This window comes from Stegastes partitus, unplaced genomic scaffold (genome assembly GCF_000690725.1).
Source record: "Stegastes partitus isolate 25-593 unplaced genomic scaffold, Stegastes_partitus-1.0.2 Scaffold31, whole genome shotgun sequence".
In the NCBI taxonomy this organism is placed as follows: Eukaryota; Metazoa; Chordata; class Actinopteri; family Pomacentridae; genus Stegastes; species Stegastes partitus.
Genome location: NW_007577762.1, coordinates 207,657 through 231,679, shown reverse-complemented (window position 1 = coordinate 231,679; position 24,023 = coordinate 207,657). Strand labels below are relative to the sequence as shown.

The 24,023-nt window shown below is 39.1% G+C and overlaps 1 protein-coding gene across 1 annotated transcript in view; it reads left to right on the top strand.

Moving 5' to 3' along the window:
- Positions 1-24,023, top strand: part of col24a1 (collagen type XXIV alpha 1 chain) — a 96,695-nt gene that overhangs the window by 52,399 nt on the left and 20,273 nt on the right. Inside the window, exons 20-37 of the mRNA XM_008299596.1 lie at positions 785-838; positions 925-978; positions 2,154-2,198; positions 2,411-2,464; positions 3,358-3,402; positions 7,501-7,554; positions 8,846-8,899; positions 10,889-10,942; positions 12,363-12,416; positions 15,928-15,981; positions 16,167-16,211; positions 17,509-17,553; positions 20,284-20,337; positions 21,043-21,096; positions 21,250-21,303; positions 21,486-21,539; positions 23,328-23,381; positions 23,645-23,752. Of these exons, the coding sequence (XP_008297818.1) occupies positions 785-838; positions 925-978; positions 2,154-2,198; positions 2,411-2,464; positions 3,358-3,402; positions 7,501-7,554; positions 8,846-8,899; positions 10,889-10,942; positions 12,363-12,416; positions 15,928-15,981; positions 16,167-16,211; positions 17,509-17,553; positions 20,284-20,337; positions 21,043-21,096; positions 21,250-21,303; positions 21,486-21,539; positions 23,328-23,381; positions 23,645-23,752 (990 nt within the window). The remainder of the gene's footprint in view (positions 1-784; positions 839-924; positions 979-2,153; positions 2,199-2,410; positions 2,465-3,357; positions 3,403-7,500; positions 7,555-8,845; positions 8,900-10,888; positions 10,943-12,362; positions 12,417-15,927; positions 15,982-16,166; positions 16,212-17,508; positions 17,554-20,283; positions 20,338-21,042; positions 21,097-21,249; positions 21,304-21,485; positions 21,540-23,327; positions 23,382-23,644; positions 23,753-24,023) is intronic.

Genomic DNA, 24,023 nt, shown 5'->3' with positions numbered 1-24,023 from the left:
TCTATCTGTCTGTCTGTCTGTCTGTCTAAATAATAAATGCAGCCTATTGAGGCTGTTTGTGTTACAGTTAAGTCCTGTTGGTTCATATTTTTACAATATTGTGCATTCGTATTAATAAGATCTCATGTTTTGTGTGATATAATGTTAAATTAGTCACACTTCACATCCAAATAGAATTTGAGGTTTGGCCTTGGACCCCAATACCTTACAACTTCAATCTATTGAATTAAAAAAATATTTAGAATTTGTCCCTTGGTTCTCCGCTTCTGCCATATTCCTCCAGCAGTCTGTGTTTAGATGGAGAATACCTCACCTTTTGTCAAAGGGGTCAATGTTGATGCTGCAAAGCACGTGACAAGTACGGACAATGTCAAAGACACGTTGCACTCAAGAGTGCTAAATGACCAAAGGTCACATAGTTCACAGCCAGGAGCTAAATTTTCTGAAATGAGTGAGTGTGTAATGGCAGGCCCGTTTGAAGGTATTCAGCTTCTATCAGCTCAGAAGTAATCCATCACTATTTTTATATCTATTTTCTATAAGCCTGCCTCCCCATAAGCTCTATCTTCAGTGATTTGCAAGTAGGCGTTGCTATATTAACACACAAGTAAACCCATTATATACCTGCCATTTTAAAGAGATTGTTATCCCGTGTCTCGTATATTTTACCCAGAACCGCACTGATTTATGTACATGTTTAGCATGAAACTAAATAATGCCATGTAAGTCATGACAGGTGACATAATAGTATGCAATATTGATGTCTCTGTCTTGATTCTGCAAGGGATTTCCTGGGGACATTGGAGTGCCAGGGCCCAATGGTCCACCTGGACCAAAGGTAGAACAACATCTCTCTTCCTCTATTCATTCACCCATCCATTTATTTCATTATTTCATTAATTCATGCATTGGACTGTGTTTCAGGGTTTGCAAGGTGCAAGAGGACCCCAAGGCCCGCCAGGGCCCAAAGGAACCCAGGTGAGACAATCAAACACCCAACTCAGTGCTACATGTCTGCTCAGCCTTTGTTTCCATGGCACAGAGAAATGGAAAATATGGCTCATTAAGGGTTTTCCATTTGATCCTTCAACAAAGATAAGATTAATTATCACATGGCATCTTATCCCGCATCAAGTCAAATCGCAAACTGCTCAGATGCTGGGGGAGTGTTTTTTTCTGCGATATCTCTCGGGGCATGTTCCACCGGGTGAAGTCATGATTCACTATCGGGTGCTTATAAAAACAAGGCTGAAATTTTTTCCAGCCCTGGAAAAAGGAACAGAAGTCTTTGGAAGGTGTACAACACACACAGCTTTCTATTGTGTTGATTGTTAGAGTATTGACCTGGCACCCATTCAGAAAGGTGAGGAGTTGGCCAGTGTGCTCTACATCACACACACCTTCGTCAGATAAAAGTGCAGTCACAAGCCTTAATACCCAGGAGCTTAGAGGTGGAAAGTAACAAAGCACATTTACTTAAGCGCTTGTGTAAAATACACAAGCTTGGTGAGATCACAAACATTTTGAGTAGTTAAGTAGATTACATTTATCTGATAATTGTAGTTTCTCTTGTGGCTGTGGTTTCATATGCTGGGGGATCACAGCGAGGTATTTTTAGAAACTTAGAATTCTCTCACATGTATTAGTAGGAGTGCAGTGGCCAGATTTTAATTTTTTGAGTCATCCAATAAGTGTACAGTATATTCTAAGTTTTGAACCAGTGATGATGTGATCATATTGTACACATCTTAAAACTATATTACTATTTGTCTGTGGAACTCCTACTTAATCATGTTCATACCTGTACATACAGAATGTAAAGAAGGATTATTACTTTTTTACACCACATAAAGACATTTTTGTCACAAATTACACTCCCAGTGCACATAATGAATGCATGTATACTACTACTGAGTTGGTGTCAGTATGTGTCTTAGGATTTGAACTTATGCAGGAATTACGGTATAAATGTGGTTACTGTAAACAATGAGCTTTTTTATACTTAAACATTTTCTAATACATGTGTGCATTTTCTCTTTTTGTTTGATGCTCCAGCTGTATTCAATCAACAGTATTGTGTACAATTGAGTGTGTACTTGTGCGTGTCGCTCTGTTTGGGGAAAAATTGTGTTTAAACTGTACTGTTTCTGCAGGGTGATGAAGGACCACTTGGCCCACCTGGCAGCGCTGGCCCTACTGTAAGAACTCCCAAATTCACACAGTGGATATACACAAACACACAAAGACACACATGCTCATATGTTGAGCCTTTTGCAGGTGGTTTGAATGAAGCATTTCACTTAGAAGTTCCATCAGGAAGCAGCTGGGAGGAGATGAGATAAATGTTATGAGCTTTACGACTGTCTTTTGATCATTACTTGTTTGTATGTGTGTTTATGTGTCTTTGTAGGGGAGACCTGGAAGGAAAGGCTACATAGGTGAACCTGGCCCCGAGGGTTTAGAGGTGAGTCCACGTTTATAACTAATAACTTTTTTTTCCCTTAGAGATGTGTTAATACCTTACAATGTACTTAGTTTATAGAACGGGTAGTAATAACTAAAGTACAAGTAATAAGGAAAATTATGTTTGCTGTCAAGTTGTGTAGTGATCAAAAATCATTTCACAAGTTCCCTAATAATTTTAACTTCAGTGTTTTTATTACATACCAGAGTAGGTTGTGTATGTAGCTAACATATTTTGACACTGTAGGCATGTCAAATAGCCAAACGAAAACACCCCTTAGTGTTAGCTGTAACACCTAGCACTTGGGGTATATTTATTTAGTATTAGCTTCTGCCATTCAAATCCTAAATTATCCACTATATTTACTTTCGTCAATACTTCCATCTGTAGTACACGCTGATGACTGTACTTTTGCCCTCAGTTTATGTTATTTTACCCTTAGTTTCAAGGTCAGTAGCACAGCATTCTTGGCATAGCCCTCATTTATTGGCTTTTGTAATTGGCCTTTGAACCCGCCGCAAATGCTGTGCCATGATCAAAGTATCATGTGTTTCAAAATTGTATTATTCTGAATTACGGTCTGTCCCATACCTCTGACTACCAATGTCTCCATGTTTTTGAACCCCATATTGCCTATACTTAAAGTATTGTAAACATGCTTTTAATTAGGAGAGAGAATTATTTCTCCCAGGGCCATCATCTTAGTTGATGGCAAACCACAGTAAGAAGCAACATCAAATTATTCACAGTCCAATGCAGTCCATGTGTGTGTTCCTTTTTACACTTGTAATATCCTGTAAGCACTGCTCATGTAGCAGTGCAGGATGGTGGCCGAGATCTTCTGTAATTACAGGAAGCTAACCAGTATACCGTTTGATGTTGACTGCTTGCAGGGAGAGAAAGGGGACATGGGAAATGTTGGAAAAATCGGACCGCAAGTAAGTCGCTTTCACACTTCTAATGACATTAATTAACATTCATCAAGCTGGGAAGTTGTAGCTTTTCATTAAATCCATTTGCAAGAGTGCTGGGGTAGAGCCTGTGCTGCAGTTTTCTTTTTTATTAGTTCCAGTTCCTATCCTTAAACGTTTTTAATAGTTTACTTAAAATTAATTAGATTAAGATAATGAATACAGTGCTCTGCAAAGTGTATGACTTGCTCCAGTGTGGCAATGTTGGAGGAAGTCACAGGAGCACTTTTGGTGTCTTGATGTCTTCCTGACCCATTTTTATTGCTGAGAGAAATGTGGATCCTGTCCCACCAAGTCGTGTTTTCATCATGAAACTGGCAGAAGACCACAGCAGAATCACAGATCTTCTGTGGAAGTGACCTCATTTGGGTTTGCACATTTGTTTATGGCTCAAAGCCTGCAAAAGTGTGTTTTATGTATGTTGCCTAAGAATCATGATTATGTTGCTTGTTGTTAAATTATAAAAACTTAAGGTAAAGCTAATGGCCAAAAGATGTTGGTCTTTATCCAGTGGCTTTACAAGTGTCCAGAAACATCTGTGTTAGGATTATTTCTAAAGCAACCAATTGATTGTAAAATCATAATTTTATATACGTCTGTTTGTTTTATGCATCAGGTAATGCGTTTTACTCAACACAGACACGCTAGAGAAATGCTGGGACATTTCCCCTTTGTAAAATCCTCACATGGACACAACTGCTCTGAACATCCAAAGTATGCCTGTCCGTCCCAGAGGCCCCTTAATGTTAATATTTGCATTCTGTACATAGTGGAGGCAACTGAATGAGCCATGTCGGACTGTGTTGCTGCAGTGCACATATGAGAAGCATTAGGCAGTTACTGAGTAGAGGGGCCTTTGAAGCCAAACAGGAACCATGGGGCTATGCAGAGAGAGAAAAAAAACTCTAGAACATATGGTGACTCTAATGAATGCCATTACATCACTTTCCAGATAAATTAGACGTGTAAGAAACTGAGAAAGATTATTAACCCAGGGCTGATGCAATAAGGCCTAAGTCCACCTGTCTTCACTGAGTGGCCCTGCATCACCACCAGGCCTCACATAAACTGTTTCAAGTGAAATTTTATTGGACGATTTTAGAGCATCGTATATTTCAGCCAATTTAGATAGGCTGCTGACTGTTCCATTTTCATGTCACTTTCCAGTCCACAACTAATAAAATATTAATCAGACCTCAATTATCAAAGGCAACTGCAGGTGCGCTTTGAATTGCAGTTGACATGTCAGCCAGTGTGCTTTGATTTCATGTCACTGACTCTGTGTGAACTTCCATGGGTGTATGAGAAAGAGGCACGTGTGAGGGAGACCCTTAATACTCTTAGCAATTTGTGGTTCGGGTTGGATTTCTTCCCCAACTGTAAGGTTAATGGGTATAGCAGTACTTGTGTAACAGGGCTGTACTGGCTGAGAAACCAGATCACCTTTAAAACATTACTGTTAAAGCTCCAATGTCAAGGCCCTGTCACATGGAAAAGCCTGTAAAACCATTTCCTTCTGGTAAATGATACAGGGTACCACATTGTCCTACTTCATGTCCCAATTAAGGGATTTGAGGTCAATTTAGAGCTCCTGTTCCCATGCCTGCAGGCTCCATCCCTGCTACTAAACCAGTACTCAACTGCTTTACTTACATTCAGTTGGGTAATACTTTTAATGTGAGCAAAAATGAGTAACACTTTCCAATTATTCGACTTTTAGCTAAGTTAGCGAATAGGCAATGGAACAACATCGCATTGTGCTTTTCTGAGCGATCTGTTTCTTGTCAGTCACTTTGCTTCACTCTCTGATTTTTGTTTTCTCTCTAGTTCTAGATACATACAGGTATGCAAAAATAGATTAGTACTACGTGATTTTATGATGGTAGTAACAGCAGTCATGTAGACTCTTGTGACCTGTTCAAGATTAAGTGTGAATATATCAAGTGCAACATTGGAAATTGGTCCACACAACAGAAACAGCCACAGTCTGACCACAGTGGCTTTAGTGGTTGGCCACCATGGTCTGCCATTGGGCAGTCAAATAAATTATTAACGCTAAAAACAGTTACTCAGTGTCCTGGTGGCTTAGTGCAAAAGCTGTGGTGTTGTGCACTGGCGGTATTGTGGCTTTAGTTTGTCTCATGATAGGTGCTTGTGACTGTATTGCTTCTGTCTTTTCTGTTTATTGTCTCTGTTCATGCTTTCATTGTTTCCACACTAGGTTTTGTTTTAGAAATGTAAACACAATAACAATTTTAAGTTTTAAAAAATACAGTTGCCTTTTCTAGCTAGAGGTCTAACCAGCCACCCATAAATCTTCCTGTTGGTCCTGAACTCCAGATTGTCCAGTGGAGAGGCTGGCAGTGGTTCAAACCATAGCCCCTGTCCCAGATGACTGATCTGGAAATGGTTAAGCTTCTCTCATAATTTAAGCTCCTACATTTAAATTAGCTTGTGCATTCCCCATAGGGACTTCTTTACAGAGTAGTTAGCATGTTTTGGGGGGCCATCTGTTTTGAATTTTTGCATGGTGTGAAATTAGTAATCAAGTAGTAATTACCAGCCATTGTTATTGTGCCCATGAAATGTTTTTTTCCTTCTTGCCAGACAATTGTTTAGTCCCATAAGTCAAAACAAGGTTGCAAACTTTTCTGGCTTTATTGAATAAGGGCAGTTGCCCATATATTGTTTTTCTGTGGCAGGAAATTTCTGGCAGGATGCTATGACTGCAAGATCACGGCTAAAATGATAACCGCAATTATTTTGATCAAGACTGAGATCACAATTATTTCTAATGATCATACATTTTCAGTGGCAATTTTTTTTTTAACCTCATATTCACATGTAAACAAACCGAGCAAAGCTTTCTTTTCCATGTTGTTACATTCCTGCTAATGTACAAACCTGTGCATCAAAATGAAACTGAAAATGAGATTCATCTTCACCATCTTTTGAGGCAATATATAAACGAAACTGTACCCCAAACTCCTCTTTTGCTGATCAATAGATGTTACCATTTACTAATGTTCTAACTCACGTGCAGGCTATGGTAGAGGCTTTCTAGGTGGCTGTGCACAAAGAAGCCTCTAGTCTCCCCACTTAATTACAGTAGCACAGCTATTCAGACAGGTGTGTGACCAAATGTTTCGTTTATGAGGATCCCCATTAGCACCAGCATAAGCATTGGCTATTCTTCCTGGGGTCCACAAATGTTACTTTATAAGGAGTGAAAGAAGACGTTCTAATATTAGATTTACCCAAAATGGCACAGCGATTTTCTCTGCATGTGCAATGTTCAGTTTACTGAGTTGTCTGTTAGCGCAACATGCATTTTCAGTGACAGTATTGTATGTTGATTTAATTTTGGTCAACCAAAATGGGATAGATCAACATGATCACAACAAGCTTGTCTTCCAAGTTCTTGATTACCAAAGGGAACCTATTAGTCCTGCCCATATTATTGGTAGTCTAAAAAGGAAGGACCAGCACTTTTCTGAGAAGTTTTACATTTGAGATTTCAACCACAAACACTTGTTGCTGTCTAACAAAATAGAATGCTCTGAAAAAAGTGCTTTTTCAATGAGTGGCAACATGTGGCCACATACACTCTCTCCTCACTGAGAATAATTATAAAAAGATGCTGGTGCGCAGAAAATGAGACCCTATGGAGAATCGTCTTAATCGCTTATTCCATATGGGTTGTAAAACAGATTTAGACTCTATAAAGGTACGCCATGTTAACTGCCAAATAATCATGTGCTTACATTGGCTTTTTACTGTAAGAGTCGTAAATGTATAAAATATGTTTTTAGTATTGCAAGCCGAGATGTGAATCTTTGTTGTTCAGAAGTAGCAGCAGTGAAATTATATTCAGCCCAACGTACAGGTTTTTCCTTGGTCTTGCTTACGTAAGTGTTACATCGTCCATGACCTCTTGCATTCTAGATGTCATCACATGTTGAGAAGAAAACGTTTAATGAATGAAGATCAGGTCTTCACACTGACGTAATTTCGTGTGAAGTGTTTATGTTTCACAGTGTCTCTCCTCTCGTCTCTCCTCTCCAGGGTCCAGTGGGCCTGATCGGGATAGCTGGGGTGATAGGAGTTCCCGGTGAAAAGGTAAAGAGTGTGTTTCTCTGTCATTAAGCTGTCAGACAGCATCAGCTGCTTGCTTGTCAGTGGTAGACCCCTATAATTAGGCCTATGCTAAGCAGCCATGGCTCGAGGCCCCAGAGGCCCCAGAGGCCCCGGAGGCCCCGGAACACATGCTTGTATAAACACTCAACACTCTCACATCCACATCAATAACAATATTGTCAAATCCACGTCACCATTACTGTCTCATGCCCCCACACCTCTGCTGAAGCAAGTAATTTCAGGGAGGATTCAAAAGAAAATTTTAGTTTACTAGTTGACAAGCCTCTTGAGACAAGTTTACCTGTTAATATTGTCAAAGTATGACTTGTTTCTGACGAGTGTCATTAGACAATGGGCATTGCTGACTTGCTTCTCATACTGTTGCTTATTTAAGTTCATATTCACTTGTAAAACCTGAATGTCGATAGCAACACATTGGTAATGGCAGTTTAATAATGCTCAAGATGCTTTCCCCATGTTTGACTCCTGTTGTATCTCAGCTTAATAAAAAAAAATAAAAAATTTTAAATGCTACACGCAGTTGTGCAGCATGTGAAGTCTGGCTGTTGATTATTGACAGACCTCCAAAAGAAAAACCTTCTTACCATCTCCATTGTTCACTCCCTATATCCCAGCCTGTTGCCCTTTCCTTCCTATCCAGAAGGCCCGTTTGTCAGAACATGTTCTTGTGATGGGAAGCCATCTGCTTGTCAGATTCTTGCTTGTCCTCCTACTCCTCTTACACAAAATCCTCCTCCTGGTTCAGTCTTTCAGCACCAGTCATACCCTGACAGCCCACAAATTCCTTTCACATTATATATGTTTAATTCATTACCATGCCTCTGATTTAGACTTGTGTTTCCAACGCAGTGCCTTTAAACTGTTGCGCTCACTGTTTGATTGAAGTGCAACAAGAACTGGAAGGGTACTTGTACAGTCATGAATGTTACACAGTTCAAAGAGGATTAATGCACCACTGACACGAGTGTTGGAGGGGTTAAACTGATGACCTAGGCAGCTTTATTGCTCACCTAGAGTTACCTTTGCGTTTAACATTGTGCAGAGTGCCACCAAAGGAGTTTCATAGTACCTGCTTGCTTTAAACTCCACTCATCCAGCTGTCACTTTAATCTTCTACATTTAAGAAACTCCTCTCCAGTTTCATGGCTTTTATTAGGAAGGGTAAACATGAAGCTGTGTTGGAGTTTTCAGTGTTGAAGCTCCACAATTTAATAATCAGCTCTCTCTCTTTCTCTTTTACTGTTTTTAACAGGGGGACCGGGGACCAGCAGGTCCAACAGGTCCAGTTGGAGAGAAGGGGCCAAGGGTAAGTGCATCCACTCAGGATATTCTGCAGGCTCTGAATCTTTTCTGAGAGCTGGTAAACCTACGAAGCATAGTGTATAGGAAACAAGGTTTTCCAAGAAATCAGCAAAGCTACAGCAGTCTAGCTTAAATACACTTTATAGTAAACTAATGTCTCAGGAGAGTGAATATAAAACTGAACCACTAAGCAATTTTGGCTGTGAGTTTTGGCAGATGTTACTTAGCTGCAGGCTTTAGTTCATGGAAATGAAAGCAGACCTGCTAGAGGCCTGAGAGGTTTCAGACTCCTGTTACAATGACAATAAATATACAGCTTTGAAAAATTCATTTCAAATTATTTTTTCCACAGTTAGTTATGCTAAATTGTGTTGAGAATAGGTATGATTTTCTTGACGGCGACTCATCGAATGACTGTGTGGTTGAATAAATCTAATGACTAGACTTGCCTACCTAAAATCTCCTAACCCCAACTGGTAAAAACTATGTGACTGTTAAACCATGCCACAGCTTTATTTAATCATATATCTATCATTTTTGTTTTTTCTGCCTGTTGTATGTCTTTGCAGTTTTAACATTTTTCGTCAGTTCTTTATTTTGTTAGGATGACACCTTAGCGATTCCCAAAGACTTGTTAAAATCTACAACTTAAATTAAGAATGTTGCCTGTAATAAATCGAACAAACTGAACGGTCTGTGTGTTGTACTACACTCTGTTTGTACCTTATTGTAGCAATAAAGAAGTCCTGCGCCATACAGTGTAAGCAATTGGAGGTTTTTAATGGAGGAGTAAAAGCACAATCTAAAAGCTGTTTCAGATGTATGGTGTGAGTAAGATTGTGTTCCTGACGGTAACAATATTGTCTACAAACTGATTTTTTCACTTAACATCACTTAACGAGATTAGTGCCCATTGATTTTGTGGTAGACCAGTTTGCATATGAATGACTCACTACGTTTTGTTGTCATCCTAAAGCCATGCAGTGTGTTGGAGCTGGATCTGATAAATATCTGCGACTTTGTATTTACAGGTTAATGACAAGTTAATTTTGCAACATTTGCTCAATCACTACTGTGGAGAATGTGTTCCAGAAAAAAAAAAAAAAACATGCTGTTGTCCAGAGCAGCAGTGCTTGTGCTGTCTGCTCGAATGCTGCATAAGTCTTAGAAAGAGGCTGGCCTGCATCTCTTTGTCCGGGGGCCTTGGATTTACTCCATGTCTGTGGCTTTGGCCCCAGTCCTAACCTAACTGGCTGGCTAAGTGGCTAGCAGGCTGACAGACTGGCTGATTGGCTTGGCCAAAAGACAGGATGACTAATTTGCTAGCTGGCTGGATAGTTAGATGATTGAATGACTGTGTTAGTGTGTGTGCTTGTATGTGTATGTGACAGAGAGAGCACTTTGTGACTTATATAAGGAGCTGTCATGATTTGTGTGAACCAGTTTTGCTATGGTGTAGCCACACTGACAAGGAGTGACAGTTCCATGTGAGGGCTTTAGGCTATTTCATGACATACTGCATTCTAGATTGTCTCATTTAAAGACGATTTTGCAGGGATTTGTGTTTTCTGGCAAATCTTAGTCACTTTTATCTTTACTGACTTTCTTTTATATTGTGGTATTGTTGCCTATAGATTACCATAGGAAGAGAGTGGGTGTTTGTGATGAGAACCACAGCACCCAGCTGTCTCTTTTTTACTCGAGGGCCTGGAGCACATTCTGACAATGTAATATGAAACACAATTCAACAGGACTCTTGTAATACTTTCCAGTTGCGCATGTAGGCACTTTTTACTACATAGTCTTACACTGCTGCTGTGCTGGTACTCCGTTGTAATCACTGATAAATGATGACGCTCGAGTGCAGCATGGCTTGGGTAGTTTGTCTGATGATAACCACTTTTACTACCCATGCAGTAGATGCTATTAAACAGTGACATGGCTTCTTGTCTCCCCTTTCTTTACTGTTTTGTTTTTTCTGTTTTGGTAAAAGGGTTATCCAGGGTTGCCAGGAGGTCCAGGTGACATCGGCATGCAAGGTGCTCCTGTAAGTGTTATATTCTCACCACCATGTAATAACAAATAGTGTGTTTTGCATATTGATGCAAAAAAAGACTCTGCAAATCTACATTTACTGCATGGATTTAAAAGTTACATTTCTTAACTAGATTAGATTAGATTGATTAGATAGAACTTTATTGATCCCTTTGGTGGGGTACCTCAGGGAAATTGTTGTATTAGTAACAACACAACACTAACACAACATTAGTAATAATAACAACAATAATAACAATAATAACAACAGCAATATTGGATACAGTAACAGTGCCAAAGTGCCAAAATAGTGCACACCACCCGGTGATAGAGCATGATGCTCTGTCTCACCCCTATCTCACTACTTGCACATCTGCCTTTGTGAATATTGTTTAAAGTTACATTTCTTCACTGGAGTTTGCAGTTGTGTTTTACTTGAATATACTGACATTATCCGTAGATATGACTAATAGGTGGCCACATAATAGCTGTTAAGCCTGCTGAAAGACAGCAAAATGTTCCTGCCATGCACAACATCCATCTAATTATCCTTCAAGATTTTAGTTTTTCCCTGCGTTTGACCCAAGTCAGCTGGGATAGGCTCCAGCCCCCCCACTCGACTCTAGTGAGAATTAAGTGGCGTATAGGTAATGAATGAATGGTTTTTGATTTTTCTAGAAATGGGTGTCCATGTTGTGTAGCACCATGAGCCAAATGCCAAACTTGTCCAAACTTTGTTTATATTTGCCTACAAAGCTTTCATAATTACATTATGCTTGAGCAGGGAGGAGGCTGAAAACTGGTTAAGTGACAACAAAAACTGTGCAAATAAAAAAAAAAAAAAGAAGAAAACATAAGATGTTGAGTCAAGCATTATCACAGGACCTCTGTGGCCAAATGTGGTAGGTAATTTGTGGTGAAATTGTTACTTCGCTAAAATTACAGACATGGCAAGTTTGTACACGATTAGGATTGCAGAGATTCTGCGCAGTTATTTCAAATCAAGAGGTCCACAGGTAAAACTAGTCCCATATGGGGCTTTTCTCACATTGCTAATGTACTGTGAAGCTTGGATGCCATTAAATCTAATCTCCCGTACTCCATGTGTGGGTATTATAATTGCATAAATTGCAAGATTAACTCTAATCCTTCAACTGAGTTAGAGGAAAGTACTAAAACAACATATTGTTTTAAACACCTAAAATTTGAGTGGGTGATTTATCATATCATGTTTTTGTTTTCCCCACTTTAGTGTAGACCTTTTGTAAACAGTGTTGTCTTAACTGGCTGATTGTTCTGTAGTTCTGCTAAAGTCCTAATTTCATCAAACCAAGAAGTATTATAAAAAAAACTTCAACCTTTACCATGCAACCTAAATTTCCTAATTTTAATTTTCTCCGCTGCCTTCTGTCTTGTTTTTTTTTTTTTCACAGGGTCCACAGGGACAAAGGGGTATTTCAGGCATTGCTGGGCCAAAGGGTAGAATGGTAAGAGTTGTCTTTAACCTTTTAGGTGCCAGTTGTCCCATTCTTTTATACGTTATATATGTGAGACTACTCCAATTCAACAGTAACTAGAAGGACTTCATTTATCAGACTGTTGGTTGTCTGTTTCGAATTACAGCTCCAATCTGAGAGATTAAAGCAATTAAAAGACACATGCTTGTCTTTCCACTTGGCCTCAACTTCTTTAGGGGTGCATTTACAAGTATTTCATGAGTCCTCTGAATCTCATGTTAGAAGTCAATGTTGGAATGCGAAATGGTTGAGATAGGATAATCCTGGTGGGACACCGTGTGGCCGAGACAAGAATGACACCTACAGGTTAGGAGGCAAAGATAAATTTAGATTTCTGATTAAGTTGAGGTTAGGTTATTTGTATTTTCACAGAATTCCAACTTTAGTTTAGCAGCAGCAGCAACAACCGAGGAAGCAAAATAAATAGTTTCAAGAAGCTCAAATGATGAGATAGAACTCAAATGGACCCTGGGCAAACTTGATGTGTCTGCATACCACAATAATCCTATTATGTTTGCATCAGCCTGAGATCATTGCATGTAATGGTATAGAAATGATAGATATTTCTTTAGTGTTTGAAAAACAATAAAAAAAAAACATTTTGAACACTGGTGGAAATTTGATTAAAAGCCAGTAAAGGCAGTAAGCAATAAGGTGCAGTAACAACTTACATTAATAATTTTAGTTTTTTGTTTTACCCATGATACAATGCAATCCATTTTTTATGCTTGTTTGACAATTATTGATTAATGCACTAAAGTGTTCATCCATTATTATAACAGCATTATCTCTAACCCATAAATGTTTGGTAGTTCTTGAACAGTAGCCAAAATGTGGTTGAGTACCCTCAGCTCTGAATATTTATAGTACTTTTAATGCGTTACTATTTGGAAGAAATGCTGTCTACCTGAAAAATGATATGTTAACATGACAGCTGATATGTGAATATTGTTACCGACGCTTCCCTTTTATGATCATGCCTACTGTTTGTTAGCTAGGCAGTAGTATCTCTTGTACCGTCTTGGAATGCGTTGCTCTCCTCACCAGTGTTCAGGTCTTCGTGGGAGATTGTAGAGCTGTAAGGCAATGTCTGCCAGTTTAATTTCCCCCAGTTTTGCTTTGTTCTACATAGCAGCGCGTGTTGGACTGTTTACCTCTAGTTCTGTTTACATTTACTTTGCTCAATCTTTTCTAAACTGATGCATTTGCTTAACTCCAGTGCCAGACTGCCTAATGGTATCATGGCTAAAGCCCTCCAGCTAAATATGTGTCTATCTGGGGAGTAATTCTGGAAATGGCTGAGAAATACTGAGAAGTCAGTTCAGTAATACCCTACTACCAGACTTCTTCGGTTCTCACACATCATCACTCATCACCGCCTTTTATCCTTTGTTCACTTATTTTTCTCAGACTCAACATTTTGCCAACCAAAACATATGGCAACAGTTTCCATGCTGCGAGTTGCTCTGTTTACAGTAATCCACACGTGTCAGTATGTGGTTGCATTTCCTGTATGGTAGAGGGAGTTTATGGTTCTCCTCAGATCCTCCTCCCTACTGATCATGGTTTTTCTCCATTGTCCAGGGATAAAATCCCTCTTGGACCATCGGCACACATTTCTTATCAATCTCTTGTCTTTGGAAGAGATATTAAAAATTAAAGGCTGCTTTCTCAACACTGCTTTCAATAAGAAATTAACTTCAGAATGCAACATGAAGGAAGCAGAACTAATGACCAGGAGCACAATTATTTAATATTTGTAGTTGACACATATTTTTATAACTAGTTGTCATTGTGGAGAACAAAGTTAGCACATCCTCTGCCCCACACCTGTTGTAGAAATATTCATGTAGAGAAACTATGTATAGTAATTGCTTGCAGATAAACATTGATTGGTTAAGCCAGCTATTCTGTGGGCAAACAGTGTTTATAGTTAACCTTTGCCCCCTAGTTGTCAGAGTATGTCTACATTATACTGTCTCAATTTTAAAACTGCAATTACAGAGCTTTGTCTACAGTAAAATGCCAGAAAACCATAAATATAGCTAAACACCCTCTTCTTCACTCTGTCTTTACTCGGGAAACAGCCAAACTGTGCATCATAGCAAACATCTGGTAGGAGGTGAGACAGACAGACGGAACAGCTGACCAAATCAATGTGTAATGGTCGGGGTGTCTGAGAAAATCAATCAAATGCAGGTTAAAGGCAACAGCTGTGCTGTATATCCAGCTATTTTGATGCTCAAAATGTGTGATTGCAGAATACAGAGAGATGCCAGGAAGTTGTTTTAACTGTCTGCAGCATAGCACACACCGAGGCTACAGAAACAGTTAGCTATTATGTAGAATAATTCTTTTCTTTTTCTTTAGCCAAATTTATATAGTTGTTCTTATTTACATACTTTTCTGTTTTTGTTGTGAGATGGTTGAATAAGTATACATTAGTGATTTAATCACAGCCCATAAATGCAACATGTAAACTAGTCACTTCAAAACTGCTGCACTCTGGTGATAAAATCCTAATTTCATATTTGTAGTGTTATCTGACCGAATCAACATATGTACTTTTTCTGTTGTTTTTACAATAGCTATGCTGTGCATCTGGCTACATTGGCATTAAATATTATCACAATGAGCATTTGTGGCAACTAAAGTTTGTCTTTATCTTCCTGCCACACTATCCCTTAGTGCAATGACTCAGATTATTACGCTGGAAATACTCTGTTTATCCCATACACACTAAAATACCAAGTTGTCTTTTAAGACTTACATACTTTGGAGGCAGTTTTGGAAAAGTTTAATGTGGATATACTCCTTGGCTAACTGGGCCATAAATTTTAATGATAGTAAGACATTTCCCAACCTATGACCAGAAGCTGAAATGTGTTTAACACTGATAAGGATGAACCACAAGTTACAGTGGCATTCATCATCTCAAAAGTTTGGCAGAAATATTCCTCTCCATGACCTTTAAATCAGGATTGGAGGGAGAAAGATAAACTACAGGAAGAAACAAGGGGAGAGATGGATAAAGCCTTCACTTTCTGGAAGCTTGAAGGGAGCAGAGCGATATTTGAGGCATGAGGGTCCGTCTGAAAGCCGAAAGCTCAGGCAAAAACAGGAGCAGAAAGGTCATCAAAGGAAGATATAAAGAGACAAGGTGGAATGATAGGCTGGAAAGTCCTGTGGATGGGGGCAAAAGGGATGGGTCTCTGGCTGTATTGACAGATCTTCATCTGTCACCCTTTGTGTATGTTGCTACAATGCTGGGAAACCTGTGGAATGTTTGTGGGGGTGGCAGGCTGTGCCATCAGGGTGGAACCCACCCCTCGAAGCAGACGAGAATACAGACTGATTACTTTGCTACTGGTGGCATTTCACTACAGTGTTTACTGTACATAACTCAACTTGTTTGTGATGCCAACTTTACTGCTGATCCTTTGAGTGATTTTTAGAGGTGTGTCTTGTGTTGCTGTTGCAGGGACCTCGAGGTCCAGATGGTCCACTGGGAGAACCAGGTCCTGAGGGCACCAAGGTAAACATTCACATCACCCTGTGGAAAGCATCACTATGTGCAGATAGAATCAATACAGTAGTTTTGCATGAAATGGCTTCTTCTTCTCATATATTAGCCAAGGTAGTAGTGCTAGAGTTATCTGCAGGAATGCCTCAAATATTTTATTAATAATTTATTTAAACAAATGAGTGTTTTCTTTGCAGGGTGAAAAAGGTGGGATTGGACAAAAAGGAGAGCCGGGGTTCATAGTAAGTAGTCTTTAAATGAATGTGCCCTATTAATGCACAAGGAAAGAAAAACTTACCTTTAACTGCTGAATGGTTAAGATGCTGTAGCTGTTACATGTCCAACACATTTCTGGATGAAGACTTTGGGTTCTTAAGAAATGAAAAGGCAAATTTATATGTATCCTCATTTATCCAAAGCCAGGAATAATCACTGCCATAAAACAGGCATCATCCAGCTGCATCAAGTTAACAAGTACATCCTTTTTGAAGATGCACATTCGCCTCATGGAAAAGTCATTACCACATGGGATTTCAAACATTTCTTCCAGCATCTAGCATAGCCCTCAGGCCTCTATAAAAGCTCGGTGGGCCTTTAATCAGTTTTTATTTGCAGAGAGGGCCTTTGTTTTCTTGCCTCTGTATCAGGTTATAGTCAAATGCAATTCCTATGTCATGCTGCCAGTTATAGTAACAAAAGCTGTGCCACATGAGCTGTAGAGTAGCAGGATAAAGGTAAGTGTCGTATTTTAACAATCGAGCTGTGAAATATAGTCTAGCTAGAGTTTTTTTGTTGTGATACTTCGTTTTCATCAATAAATTTGGAAGCTCACCTTTTCAAAATGTATACTCAGCATACTCATACCCATTTTAAGGGCACCTGACCTCAGGTGCTCTCATATGCATGCTTGTGTGATTGCACACGGTGTTTCTTCAGATGCCATACATTTAGATTCACTGTAGTAGCTGGAAAGGGATATTTGTAATTGATGGCACAGATGGACCCTGTTGCTTTAATGTGAAGATTCCAGAATATCTTTTGATTAATTGTAATAATATCATTGTCAGTGTTGTTTTTTTATAGTATTGATTTAGCTGTATTTTCTGCCTCTCCCGGACAGCGTTGGTTGAAATATTGAAATAAAGCAGTCGTAAAATATTTTTATCATTGTACTTTAGAGGAAATGGCGTGTTACAATGACTGTTACACCCTGCATTTTAGCACGCAAAGCATGGATTTATAACCCTTTAATTTGCACCACATTCATGTCTTCAGTTATAACAGCTGCATTTTGAATTCTGTCGAAGAGAAATGACCTAAAATCTGAAGTTTGTCCTGTCTACCAAGCATGCCAATAAGCTAATTAACTTGTTGACTCCTAGGTAGCAATAAATATGGATTTATAAAACCAGCTCTCACAAAATCACCATCAGACATGGAAGTGTAATGCATTGTCACTATTCTTATAATGAATAGAGATTAATTAAGCTGATTTAAACTACCCAGTATTCATTCAAATATTGATGTTTGTCTTTGAAGGGCAAGGCTGGCAGTCCAGGAGAGAGAGGCCCTCCTGGAAAGTCTGTAAGTAATGATTTACCTGTACTTCTTTTTTCTCTTTCATAGCTTTAATTATCATTTGCACTTTTCCAGGAAGCATCACGATGTCTACAGCAGAGCAAGCAAACTTGTAAAACATGTCTGCATCCCTCTTTTCACCTGTATTATATATAATTATTTTCAAACTTTGCACCAATAAAGTCACCCAGAGGAAGTTGTGATGAATGAAAGAAAACACTGAGTGTGTTGAGCTGCGTTTGCATGTTATTTCCGGTAGTGAATAAATGATGTGTGTTTAGTAAGGTTTTTAAATTTCCCCTCCACAGAGACTGAATTTTAGAGTGTGATCACTCTCAGTGCAATAGCATTTTAAGAATCCAGAAAACATTTAAGATTTCTACAAGTATCCTTTCATCTTCAAAATCCTTTAACCTTTGAATTATGACCAAGACATGTATTGACCTGGACACTTGAGACGTACAATTGTTAGTGTACCCTGTGAGGGTTAAACTGTTTTTAAATTAACATAAACATATCCTTAGCTAATCTAATCTCATTCATTCTAGTTATGTTTTTTTTTTAAAAACCGACTCCTGATAACTTTCTTTCAAAATATGTATTAAATAGGACAATGTAAAGCTAAAATGGTGTTTTTGTTCAGCACTATTTTTTCTCTAGCAAGTATTAATGTTATGGAATATACCATAGTTTCAACTGTAAAACTGCCGTAGTTGAACCTAGAATCTAATCTAGTAATCGAGACAAGCATGGATATGTTGCCTATTTTCTGATCTGCTGATTATTGCTTTAGATTGTGACCCCTGGAGTAGATGTAAAATTGATCTGGTTCAAGTTCTTAACTGAACTCCAATGTGTTTTTCGTCCCTTAAAATTTGATGTGACTGTGGAGCTATGAGCCTGGAAATGCTGATTAAAAACAATGCAAATTAAAAAGCACAAAATTTGGACCCACACTTATGTACTTGGAAGCTATCAACGCTGAAAGATGATTGTTAAAAATGTATATTTTAATTAAACATGAAAAAAGAAAAAGGCATTTTCACAAGGTTTTGTGTTGGAGTTTGTGTATTCCAAAAGTTTAAAACCACGATTTAATTTTTTATTGCAAACAACCATTGGTACAAAATGGCTCATGTGTCTCCTAGTGTACTAATAATTGGTACTGTATATTCCTAAAAAAAAGCATATTAACCGAACCCTATATTAGTTCCAAACAATAGACGGGTTTTTGGCGCCTTACAGCACTTTTTAAAAAGTAAGCCTTTTGTTTGGCCTTTGCAATTTAGAAAATTATAGTTTGTAGTTTTGATATGTTTTTGAACAGGAAATGGATACAATAACTGATGTTTCACAGATGGTAGAAACTTTCAATCAAAAACAGATCCAAACGCAGACCCATGTGGGCTGTGTAATAGCCAAATGCTGATCACAACAATGTATCCACAGTGTTTTCGTTCTGTGCTGTTTCTGTCGTCCTTTGATGGATAGATTTTCTTACTTTCACCTGCATGCAGTGTTGGACTCATCCTCAGTTGTTTGACTTGTCCTATGTTCCAATGACAGATGAGCTGCTTTGCACTTTCAAGCACTGGCTTAATATTGAACATTTGAGGATTGTTGGTAATTACTCTTTAAAAGTTACTGAGTACCTGTTTGACCTGCTGTTGTTGCCTGTTGATGAAGAAGACTTATTCCTCATCATAACTCGCCTACTGTCATCAGTCACACTACTGTGAGAAACCTGCTCTTTGGTTACTGCCTCTTCTTTGGCTGCTAATGGCAGCAACACTTCCAGTGTCCACCTCTGGTGTCATAGCGCCATCTTGTGTCTGATAAAATCTTCCTCAGAATTTATCATGCCTGATTCCTTGTTCCTCTTTGCTCTCCCATTTAAAATTATTGAGTGATGGTGTGAAGATATTGCTATCTGTGATGTTAGAGCCCATTCAGCTCCGTGCTGAGGCCAATTTAATGAAATTGCCGTTATCAATAGTTGGTGTGACAAAGCCCTGTATTAAACTGTAACTTCCATGAATCTTTTCTTTCCCGTAAATATTTCTTACCACTCACTTCTAGTCATTAATCTCACTGGCCTTTTCTGTGATATGGGGACTGTGTGAGTGCTCAGTGTTTTTCTTTTGCTGTTTGTCCCATTTGACTTCGCTTCATACTTATATACTTAATGTCTCTGTACAAAAAGACCTTATCTATCGAGCTGCAGGCACTGAAATATTTTTCCTTTAGTGTCAGATCTATTAAATCAAAGTTATTTGAGAATTAATTATGATCTGTTATGTTCTAGTGTTCTACAGTACAATATACAGACCAATTTGTTCTATGCTACTGAACTCATTGCTGTTGCATCCAAGTTTGGCACCCAGCCACCTATCTCCTCCGCACATGAAAGTAATGTCCACCGTCAGTGTTGTATTACACACTGTTTCCAATTAAGGACTCTTGTCTAAACTTGGCAACGCCGTGTTTGGACTACAACAAATAGATCTGATATTGCAAGAAAGCAAATCTCTTTGTGTTGCATCAAAGAGTTTCTGTGTTGTGTCTGTAGGTGTCAGGCAATGCTGAAATATTAGCTTACTCATCATGTTTGTGGTTACATTGGTAATGATGATGAAAAGAGGACCATGAACAAAGTCAGTTTTTCTGGTGTTTGTTTTCTGTAATTACACAAATGAATCCCTGAAGCAACACTCATGATTATGTGTGTTTTTCCAGGGTAAACCAGGTATTCCAGGCAGCACTGGAGAGAGGGGGCCCCAAGGTGAACCCGTAAGTATGCTGTCTTCTGACTGCTGCATTGATGTGGTTCTTTCAGGAAACTACAAACAAACCACATGCTGTGGAAACTGACTTGACTGGAATCTGTAATGACTGTGGGGAGATTGCACAGAATCATAATTGCTTACAAAAGTTTCATGAGGAAGAAGCTGTCAGGTTTGGAATTATTTAATGAATTCTTCAGGAACCAGCCCAAAATAGAACTGTTTAGAAGGAAAAGATGGAATTATTTAGAGTTTTCTTTTTCTTTTTTGCTTTCTCCTTCTACATTCCTCACACCTGAAAGCTTCCTACCGTGTGCCTCCCTTGTTGGATTAGTCTTCAAATTCTTGATCTTCCTGGAAATCTGCCAACTCCTCCGGGACATAAAGAATGTCAAACAATCAGATACAGATATTTATTAGGCTGAGAGCTTTCAATAATGCTACAGGCAGGGTTTACGTTATGGGTCTCATCTTGTGTTTGGCTGCTTTGCAGTCCTCTTCTTCCAGGTATTCTCAGCTCTTGGCTTTCTTTTTCAAATGGCTAAGACAGTTGATTGTATGTGCATGTTTTGCTATTATATGCTGAAGTTGTGTATTGTTCCGATGTTTTATTACTTGATTTGGTGAGCTTTGCAAGTCCAATAATGGGATCACCGTATCATTGCATCAGTGTCCTTTAGGTGTCATATGATGATTGTTACTTTTCTTTCAGGGACCCAAAGGACCTCCTGGAGAGGCTGGACCTGATGGAGAGCAAGGACCTGAGGTACTTAAAATATTATTTTATGTAAATTATTCATAACTACTCAGCAACTCTTTATTCATTGATACTGAGTTTTATAGTTAATTTTCCAATGTATACTATGTTTGCCAAATAAACACTACTCCTGCCCTTTCTGTCTGTTTTCTGTCCATGTAGGGTGCCCCAGGTATAGAGGGAGAACCAGGTACCGCTGGAGAGCCTGGGTCAAAGGTCAGTATAACCTTCGTGTAATTGTGTGAGGGTACTGTAGTGTGGCCTTACTGAAATAGCAGCTGATTATAACACCACTTTGACTTAAGTATCAGTGGTTGGTGTAAGTTCAGAAGTGTTGATGCCAATGTAAGTGTGTGTTGACTCCAGACAGCCCTGTGTTATGTTTTGTCTCCCTGCAGGGTGATGTTGGGCCTCCAGGACCTGAAGGGGAGCAGGGACAGGAGGGAATGAGAGTGAGTGACTACAAACACTCCACTAATCCCTTCCTTCCTTGTGTTTGGATAAACCTAACCCAGTTGTATATTTACTCCCCCTCATTCTTAAAAGAATGCATTATTCTCCGGCCAGAAGAAAGCAGAACGATGGAGCTGTTTTTGTCTGATGAACTATATAAATAGAACGTGGACTGATGGGGTCTCATCTTTCTGCGCTGTCCATAAAATTAGATTGAACATTTTTTAACAAAATTATTCAGATACTGAGCAATGTGCACTCTTCTTTACTTGATTTGTATAAATGTTGCAAGATTAAAGAAATTAGATGATGTCTGAGAAACTCTCTAATCTGTCCACTGGAATTCTGTCATCTTGTCGGACTGCCTACAGCTGGACAAAGACAGCTAGATCATATGTTTTGCAGTCTAGCTGAAATTTACCAAGGACAGAGTGAAACTTTCAACCAGAGAGGGGAGTGAAGCACTGCTTTTCAGCCCGGTGTTAAGTTGCTTTTTAACTCTCACATGTTCCTTCACTGTGACTTAAACATGCTCTATTAACGTGCACTCAGTATTCAGTTGGTTTGTATATATTTAGTGATAAAAAGCTCTGCAGATAGCTTTGCCTTCATTGGATACTAACATCAATAGCAACAGCTCTTTCCAGAAACTGTGTCTCTGTTACTAAGACTTACGGATTATTTCATCATGTTGAAAATATTCCAATAAGCTACAACATTAAAACCACTGCCAGATAAAGTGAATGGCATTGATTACCTCATTGCAGTGACACCTGTCAAAAGTACGGGATATATTACGCAGCAAGTGAACAGTCAGTTGTTGAATATGACAAGTTTAAGGATCTGGCCACTGTGGCAACAGTCACATTTTATTGGCAGTATGTCTGGGTCAGAACATCTCCAAAATGGCAGGTCTTGAGAGGTGATCCTGGTATGCAGTGGTTGGTACCTACCATAGGTCTCTCAAGGAAGGACAATCTGCGAACTGATGACAGGGTCGTGGGTGCCCAAGGCTTACTGATGTGAACGGGGAGCGAAGACTGGTCTGTGTGGTCCTGTCCCATAAAATGAGCTATTGTTGTACAAATTGGTAAAAACCTCAGTGCTGGCTATGATAGAAAGGTGTCAGATCACAACGAGCGTCACAGCTTGCTGCATATGGAGCTGCATAGCTGCAGACCAGTGCTGATGCTGACCCCTGCTGTACCTCTACACATCAGGAATGGTTTTTGGAACATGACAACAAGTTTAAGGTGTTGACATGGCCTCCAAATTTCCCAGCTCTCAATCTGATTGACCATCTTTGGAATGTGCTGGAAAAACAAGTCCAAACCATGAAGGTCCCACCTCACAGCTTATAGGACATGTAGGATCTGCTGCTAACATCTTGGTGCCTGATACCACATGACACCTTCAGATGTCTTGTAGAGTCCAAGCCTTGACAGGTTAGGGCTGTTCTGGTAGCAGGAGGGGGACCTACAAATTATTCAGCAGCTGGTTTGAATGTATTGAAGTGGTTCCAATAAAAGTTTAAATAGCTGGGGAAAGATGTGTTGCACCACACCAGTACAGTGCAGACATACACTGTATGTTGTGGCGGCTGACATAAGTGCAACATCTCAAACTTGGACAAATGGAGCCAAAACAACGTGTAATCACAGTAATACGAAAATAACAATGGCACAATTCTTTTAAAGCTGACCTTGAGGAGAAAACTAAATGGCTGCTGTGTGTATCATTTTTAGAGCAGTGAAGAGGTTTTGTTATTAACTGTGATGTGTTTATAGGGTCCTCTTGGTCCTCCTGGGGAAGATGGCCCTCAAGGGAAAGATGGAGCTAAGGTAAACATGGAAAGTCCTCGTTTTTGTTGACCTTTAGTCCTTTCTGACAAAATCAGTCAGGTAGCTAAAATTAGTTTTTGATTTGTTTGTAGTAGGTTCCCAATATGACTAAGTAATTGGGGGGGTTTGAATAGAGTGATTTGCTTAGTTTATCCAAAGAATAGATCAGGATATAAAAACATCAATCCAAGTCATGCGCTGAATATTACTGCAATACACCAAGTATACCAGTCGACCATTCTGTGTCTCTATCACATTGTCAGGGGGAGCCTGGTGAGCGTGGGCCAATGGGAGAGCCAGGGGACAAAGGGACAGAAGGAGACCCTGGGCCCCCAGGACCAGCCGGAGAGCCTGGGAAACAAGGTTTTCGTGTAAGTTTATTTTTTGTTTCTAAATTTCAGTTGATAGATAATATAAACATTTCTAAAAATGTTCTTAAACCTTTCTTTAAATGAGAGAAAACAAAATTTTAAAAAAATAAAAATATTTTGCTGCTGCTCATTTGTGACACTCTGGTTTAAAAATTTTAAATACCTGCAACTAACAGAAACAAAGATCTCTTAAATAATGCCCTTGTATCCCAGTAGGGGTCAGCCTTCTCTTCAACAAAGACTTATTGCTACTGGGTCACTAAAAGGTACT